The sequence below is a fragment of the Patiria miniata genome, unplaced genomic scaffold, assembly GCF_015706575.1.
Source record: "Patiria miniata isolate m_02_andy unplaced genomic scaffold, ASM1570657v1 HiC_scaffold_29, whole genome shotgun sequence".
Lineage (NCBI taxonomy): Eukaryota > Metazoa > Echinodermata > Asteroidea > Valvatida > Asterinidae > Patiria > Patiria miniata.
Window position 1 is genome coordinate 19,341,026 of NW_024037068.1, and position 8,496 is coordinate 19,349,521.

The 8,496-nt window shown below is 42.1% G+C and overlaps 1 protein-coding gene across 2 annotated transcripts; it reads left to right on the forward strand.

The window, feature by feature from the left end:
* Positions 1–1,585: 1,585 nt before the first annotated feature.
* LOC119735921 lies at positions 1,586–6,137 on the forward strand. Of its 2 annotated transcripts, XM_038209872.1 has the most exons (6): positions 1,586–1,869; positions 2,941–3,185; positions 4,011–4,169; positions 5,027–5,035; positions 5,069–5,305; positions 5,943–6,137. In XM_038209872.1, exons 1-6 carry the CDS (start codon positions 1,818–1,820, stop codon positions 6,117–6,119), a joined length of 879 nt encoding a protein of 292 aa, XP_038065800.1. In that variant the 5' UTR covers positions 1,586–1,817; the 3' UTR covers positions 6,120–6,137. The 2 variants fall into 2 exon arrangements, with proteins under 2 accessions (XP_038065800.1, XP_038065798.1); XM_038209870.1 differs by having other exon boundaries at positions 1,591–1,869; positions 5,027–5,305.
* The last annotated feature ends 2,359 nt before the right edge of the window (positions 6,138–8,496 follow it).

Here is an 8,496-nt window from a genome sequence, read left to right on the forward strand (position 1 = left end):
TGACTCTTACAGACACCGACTCCGCTCATCATCCTATCAGACCCGGCTTTCTGTCCCTAGAAGTAGGAAGAAGGCCAGAGATAGCTCTTTCGTTGTGGCCGCCCCTCACGTGTGGAATGAGCTTCCTTCTTGTCTGAGAGAGGCGGTCTCGCTGCCTGTATTCAAACGTCTCCTGAAGACACATCTGTTCCAAGTCCATTCGTAATCGTATTGTGTCTGTTTTTCTTTCCTGTTATTTCTTGTTGTGGATGAGTGTTAAGCGCTTTGTTCTTTGTAAAGCGCTATATAAATACTTTGTATTATTATTATTATCATTATTATTAAGAATGGAAAAAGAAAATGGATAGTGAAGGAATTAATGAAACTAGTAAAGTAACACATTGAGTACCATGCCCCCCTCATCAAAATTATACTTTTGAGACTTTTTCCTTGTGCGCTTTCTTACTTTCAAAAATACATCCCCACCTCTTTTAGCATTACACATGAATATAACATAATGTACGAAACGTTGGTGTGTAAAACCAAGCAGCCATTATGTCTCATTTCAATGGATCAAATCCCTGCCCTGTACTTTATACGCGCACGCGTAGGCACGCGAGTGGGAATTCCCGGCTCGCTCTGGGATTACAGGATGTCACGTGAATAGCGGGGAATCCCCGAAATTCTTTGGCGGTCGAAGTTCAGCGAGGACCGCCAGTGATCAACGTAAACGAGCATGAGTCGACCCTGGGTTATTTCCGTGCATAGATTCCTGGCTTGGATGGTGTGTTTTTTTTTCAGGCATGACAGACAAATTAATAGAGTGTATTAAAAAAAGAAATGATACTGCCCATTGTTATCTTCTTCTTATATTTTAATAACTTTGCATTTATGTAGTTAGAACGTTTTAAAATTAGTCAAACTAGACCTATTCATCGGGTGGGGGGGGGATGCGAACTTGGGTATATTTGACTATACGCATTGGGATACATTATAGGGGACAACGCCATCCCCCGCCCACTTATTATTGGGACATGTGTCCCTCCCCCCTCCCCTGGTGAGGCGCCACCCATGTACTCCAGGCATGCCTGAACGATATATCCCTCCCCCATAAACAACACAAAACAAAAAGGATGGGAAACAAGAATGGAAAAAGAAAATGGATAGTGAAGGAATTAATTAAACTTAACGTAACACATTGAGTACATTACCCCCTTCCCGTTATTAAGTTTTTGAGAGTTTTTCCTTGTGTGCTTTCTCACTTTCAAAAAGCATCCCGCTTCCTCTATTATACCTGGAAGAACACCAACTTGAAGATTATTTTTGTTTGTGTCATTTGCGAAGTGTTGGTGCCCCAAAAGTGTCCATCGATTGCATCGATCGAAGTATCTTTCATTTCTGCGCTCGCACAAACAAGCTTCTCAGTGTCAGATATTTCAAAATTCCCAGTTCGTGACCTTTCTTTAAATACTCAACTTTGTCAAAGTTTCGGAGTAGGTGGGAATTCCCGCGCACTCTGGAAATTTCTGACACCTTGCGCAACGACTGAATATATAATTTTTTACTTCCGTCGGCTGCGATCACTAAACAAAAATGGAGCACTTTACCAGGAAGCCCAGGGGGCCTGACGGTGTTGGATTTCTATAAAAGCCCAAGCGCGGTCGGGGTAGAGCTAGTTTGGGGAAGAGTACGCAAAGTGAGCACTGGTTGAGACTGTCTTGCTGCGCTCAAAAAAGAAGAGGCCTGTCTTTTGCACCATTTAAACACGTCTAGCGTCTTGTAGTATCGGCTACAGTCCAATTTTGACGAGTCTTTGTACCTCGAGAGAACCGTACGTCATGCGGCAGGTACCTGCAGTGCTGATGGGGTTTGCGACGCTCCTGACGGTCGGTAAGTACAAGACTGCCGTGGTTGATGGGTATAGGGTCGGAATCGGTTTGCCTGTATTAGGGCAGTGTGATCGAGGCGGTTTTGGGTGCGTGACTAATGATCCGATGGTCAGGGGTTTGAATCCAGTAACTGGAATGTTGTTTTTGTGTTGTGTCCTTGGGCAGGCCACTAGCTTTTACTGGTCCCTCACTTGCCTCTCTCCAGCCCGATGTTTAAAGTGGGTACCGGCACGCACTAGCTGTGTCTACCTGTAATGGACTGACATCCACTGAAGGGGGGGGGGGGGAAACCGGGCCACTATAATCCAAGCCTTTTTTTCCAATGGTAACTATAAATAATCACAAGCCTCTTATCACACATAACATGTATTGGCTCGTAGTTTTACTACACAGATACAGATAACATGAGATATGGGAATACTGAGTGTTGGGTACTGCTTAAAAACACCCGGGGTTCGGGAAATGGATGTAACACTGTACTAGGATCACACTCGTTTAGGGACACGAGTGAGTTTCGATACCCGAAACCGTATGGACCTGCTCCTAGTATAAATGCATGTGGCCGTCCCCCCTCTGTGCTATTAATTTTCCAGCTCTTCCTGTTTGTTCTGCCTTGCAATGCCAGGTCTATATTATCCTACGTGATGTCCTGTCTACATTTCAACATGAACTTGTCTCATGTTTCATAAAACATGATGAATTACCATCTCATGATTTTGTAATGTACATAATGTTGCTGACTTCCTGTATTTATTTTGTAATTGTGAAAACTAAATTGTGAATGATAGGCCTGCTTGGTGATCAGTGGTGGCGATTTTGATAATGAGGACATTAATGGTGATATTTGTGATGTAAAGTGCTGATGGGAACGTGCAACGGTGGATCCTGCAGAAATACGCGTCATTTAACGTCACACGGAGCAGCGTTAATTAAGGTCCCCACAGAGACTTTCAGAAAGATATATTTAAACTCCTTTCTTGAAGATGAACTCACCACTTTCATCTGATATTAACAAAGTAACAAAAGATTTTTTTTCAAATGTTCCGACACTTCATGTCCCCTCCCCACTCAGCTTTTGCCGCCCCGCCCATTGAAGTAAGCGCCCCGCCTCCACCAATTACAGTGCCCGTTGTAACCAAGTACATCACGTCCGAGGTGCAGACGCTGGCTCAAGATGCAAGCATCACGCTGATTGGTCATCTGTGTGAGCAGTCCAAGGGTCTGGGAGTCCAGGTGACAGTGCTACTCAACAACAATCCTGACTGGGACACGTCTTTTGGTGTCCTGTGGTACTACGTCGTGGACGACCCAAAAAAGGTAAAGACCTTTCCTAATTTGAAAAAAAGTCTATAAGTGATGTTTCTGTTCGTACAATTCGAGTCGTACAATCATGGTCGTACGTCCGTGTGTAAGCAGCTAGGGCAGTAAGCCTAATATGGTCTTCGTCAGTTATAGAGTGTGGCACCATGCGTCAATGCTGCAGAGACTCTATAGCGTTAGTCTGATTTCGGAAGCACACACGACTGTTCTGTCACTCAATAAAAAGAATAGACCTCAAGTGCAAATCCAGCTTATGGGGGGGGGGGGTTCCTATACAATGCATCCGTTCCATAAGTTTCCAGGTATGGACATTGTTTTTTTACCCGTCACACATGAAAGTGAATTTTCGATTCAACTCGTTTTAGAGAACCTCTGTAAATTTCAGTTTTCCCTTTATAGCTTCTGCTTTGTTCATAACGGTTCCTTTCACTTTGTTATTTTTTGTAGGAGGGGGGGGGCTAGGTTTAAATCGCCTTTAGCTTGTTTTGCATCTGAACTCATCAAATTTATTCCAACCGTTTCTAGTAAGCGAATTATTTATGATTCAACTCACTTTGCGCGGCCGGCTACACGTTGTACATTAAAATAAAATGCTTTTTTTTTCTCAGTGCATTCATTCATACGAAGTCCCGAAAGGGATATTGAATAGTAATTCGTACGCACTAAATAATAACTTCATGCGAATGAACTAAAAACCCGTTACTGAATGTCCATATAGGGGTTCAGTCGGTATAGACTCTTCGCGATCGTATTGTTAGTGTTTATTTCACTCTGCCAGCAAACCTTTTCAATATCTGTTTTATTTCCTTATGCCTATTTCAGAATAGTACCGCCGCGCTGTGCAGCAACTACCCCGCAGGTGTTCCAGGGGCTAACTGCACGGTGAAAGCATGGCCGAGTGTCAGCGACATCTACATCAAAGGACATGCTGGCCAATCAGAGGCCGTCTCCTTCACGATTGATGTGGAGGTCAGACCAGCGGTGAGTGCCATTTTAACCATGACCCACCCCCTAGAAGTTGCTCCTTCACCGTTAGATAAACTTGACAATAAGCAGGCGCGGTTCTACCGGGGGGGGGGGGCTAGAGTGGGCTTTAGGCCCCTCCCCCCCAAAAAAAATTATCTAGCCCCCCCCAAAAAAAAAACATTCCGTAAAAAAATTGCATTAGCAAAAAGAAGGATTGTGATGTACATGCGAACGTTCTCCCCCTAAAGAAATAGTCGTGACAAGTGTGATTTTGTAGTTAATATAGTGTGAATGATTTTAGGATTTTATTGGCGCTCCCCATTGAAAATATGGAGCCCCCCCCCCCCCCTATTGATTTTCGGAGGCCTGAGTGTCTGGAGAAAATGACCGGTTCTAGAACCGCGCAATAAGTCTCACAAAATGCTTTCACGAGACAACACAGCAAGCCCATTGTCTGCACTAAAATCATTGGCGGATCTACTGGAATATCAGTTTGTGTATGTTATTTCTTTCGACTTCACGAAAATCGGAGTAAAAGCCAGACGTTGGTGAATAGGAGGGCCTAGTTGTGTTTTTTTCTAGCTGACGTATTTTGCTATTTAATTTCCCAGAGGTAGTTAAACAAAGGGCTTTATTACCAAGAGCTCATGAACATATGATTTTTCTGTAGCACTGGGGCGTTTTTCATAGTAAAACAGAGGCAAGAACGAGAGAAGGAAGAAGATTTGGGACATCAAATAAAGATAACATTGCTTTCGTCGGCAATTGGACTAGTATATATTTTATTCAAAGCCTCACTTCAGCTAAGTCGCATTCTAAAAGAAGTAAATTAGTTGATGATGATTAGTTACATCCCTACCTCCTGTTCACAGGCCAGGCGTGGAGTTAAACTTCAACCAATCACCTTCGCCAAGGCGCCCGTCCGGAAACTGGACTTCCCTCCCTCGGCCAACGAGCTGACCGTGTACCTGTCCGAGATTGTAACCCTGGCAACCTCGCAATCGCTGGCCTATCACCAGAAGGCACAGTTGACTTTCACCTTCTGCCCAACTCCGCAGACCGGCACGCGCTACGAAGTACAGGCGGTAGTCACGGCCATCGACGGACGAAGCTCCTACGCGCTGTACATCTGTGACAAGCTGCCGTGTGTGGTGAGTCATTGTTCACTACAGAGAGCTTGCAAAGAGCGCCCTCAATGGTCTTTGTTCCTCTGTACTACCCAGAATTGAAACAGAACCTTTGTCACATTCTGGGCGTTTTGTGCACGCTATCTATTACTCTTTTTGTGAGTTTTGTGGCGGACACACCGGGCGCTTATTGCCAAATCCATTTAGCGCACTCTTGTTGTCCTCCCAAAATCTTTGAGAGGCTAATCAATTAATAAACGTTTGGATCACTGTACCTCCAGTGGCGAAACTAGGGTTAAGCCTCTGGGGCACCTGTGGTACATACATTTTTCAAGGGGGTGTACTGAGGGAAAATGATATATATATTTAAATTTATTTTAATTTGATCCAAGATTTTAAAGGAGGGGGCAACCGGCATCTGTTGTTGGGATGCGCTCCCCCACCCCCTGTGTCCCCCACCCCGGTTCCCCTTCCCCCTCCACCGTGCCATCCCTAAAATTACGCCACTGATTCCTTCGGATGGAATGCTACTCGACAACTGTCGCAAGAGGGTGCTATTCGCACTGCACGCACCATCAAGGCCATGCATAGCCAAAACGAAATTAAAAAGAGGAAAGATTTGCCCTTGTTCTTAACAACTTCTTCTATCATTTCAAAACAGGTGGACGGCCCGAATGTCATCGCTCACAATGGTCGCCAGTTGCCTAGCAACACCGTCACCACGGCCTCCGGCACCTGGAAAACGCTGTACGCCCTCGTGGTATGTTGGGGAGGCGTCTGGAACCCGACCCAACACGAATACATCGGCAAGTTCGTGTTCAATGCTCACATGATATAGGTCATCTGTGCAGTAACAGTTTCGCAAAAAAAAAAGTACGACATGTAACAGTTACCGGCAGTAGTCAAGGGACACTGGATATGTTTGAGGGCGCCCTCAACTACCAAGCTCGGTTTTCATTTGAGAAGCAGTGCGAACATCATAATAATTTCTTCCAATCCATTTTTCTATTTTTAACCATAAAAAAAACAAATAATAAAAAGCTTCATATTTGTCTTTCACGATTTTTTCTTCAATTGTTTTTATTTGTTACATTGTTTTTGCATAGTAGACGCTAGTAGTGTATTATTCTACTTATACGATGACACTTAGCATTATAATAATTGTGTCATTATTGAAATTACGTGATATTTCGCTTCTTTACGGTAATATTTGTGGGGTTTTTATAACTCACTCCCATATTGAAATCTTAGTGAAATAAGTTGGCTTTAATTGTTTTATTTTCATGTAATTGCTTTTTTAAAGATATAATACGCCGTGTGTTTTTTTAATACTAAAAAAGGAACTCTATTGAAAGCAAAGATTAAATTTGGACACGTTAAACATTATCAGCAATATTAAGAGAAGAAATTATCGAAACGCATCCGGTTAATGGCCTTTCATGGTATAAAACTGTCTTTAATTTGGTTGATTGAATGAAATTCATTATTTGGTCTTATTGTTTTTTTCTGATGTGACCAAATAAAACAATTGACATGATATTATTACAACACAGGTGCGCATTGTTAAAATTAAATTTTGGAATTTTCATCCCGCATTGAAATTGTTTTTGGTAAACTTGCGATGTCCAAAATTAATTAAATGGAGAAAAAGCGCTCACAAAATGCAAAAAGAAAAGCAATACAGGATTGGTTGCCAAACCGAACAAATAAACCAAAAAACGTTTTCACGAGGGAGCGATTTTCGATCATGTTCCCTGAGTCTGTTGTATAATTTGCAAACGGTGGAATGGTGTGGTGCCAGACTATTTTATGACCGGAGTGCGCTCCAAGCCTCACTTTCGTGTTTTGAATGTGGCTTTAAACATTATGGTATGTTTAATCACAAATTAAATTAAAATTGAAACTATTCATCAGAGCGCACTGGTATTAATTTGTAATGAACCTTTATTTTATTGTTTTCATTTCTACTCGCAAGTCCCAAAATTGAAGATTTAACCTCGCTTTCAATTTATGGCCGACTCGTGATTAGAGACTAGTCACGAGTAACACAGTGTCGGCGCTATTGGCTATATGACTGCATCATTTATTTACATTCCAGATACTCCTTAACAGGTTTAATAAATAGTTAAGCGTAATGTAATAACTTTAGAAAAAAATCAATCCGTTGTGTTTGATTTTCAAAGTTCCTTTAAGAGAAATGGGCATCAATGCATCATTGGGATAAAATAAAGGGCAGGACCAATCGCAAATATTTTTCACAGTTTCTTCCGCAGCTTTAGGTTACAGCGGTTTGGATATTTTCAATAACCAATTTAAATTTTACTGCAAAAACCTTTCAAGACATTCCAAAAGTATCTTTGTGAATTTAAGAAGGAACAAATCATAACAAATTAAAACAAACTCTAAGTAGCAAACGATAACTAGCAGTTAGACGATTGATAATTAAAATAAACAAGTGAATAAACGTTGAATACAACGCAATGAGTTTTTGTTTTACTTTCGTTATTTTCAGCAATGAAAAAAAATGAAATACCCGTGACTGTTGTATAAATAATGGACTTTGCGTGATGAGACTCATCGGCTGTCATGAGTTATCGCAACAACTGGGGTAGACTTGGTGCCAAGTCGGTTATTGTTCACGTACGTACGGTACCGGTTACTGGTTCCATGCACGCAAAATATCACTGCATTGCGCGTAGCCCACTGATCTATACACGTTAGTGTAGAGATCAGTGGCGTAGCCTGGTGGCCCAGACCAAAATGATGCTGACTATCGATGTTCAATAACCGACTTGGCGAAAACGTTTTCTATTTTGTACACAAAATATGAGAGTATGTTGAATCGCTAGCGAATTCTATGCGAGCACTCTGATTCGTTCGGATTCAAGCGTGCATTCTAGGCAGCTACAGAAGGTCAGTCTCATTACTTTGAGAGTTTGTGCTTTGTATTGTGTAACATTCCATAAAATTTATTATAGGGCATACACGACTCAAATAAATCAAGTATATAACAATGATACATTTTATTTCTATACACAGTTGACCAAGCTGAGGCATTTGGCCGTTAAAACGTCGCTTGATCTGCAAACATGTCCCGACGTATTGAGAAGAACTCCCCATGTAACGGAATGAACGAGTCCTCGTTTGCATTGCTGTGCGCCATTGGATCTTACCGCATAGATCACTGCATATGTTTCGCGCTGCACGCATAATAT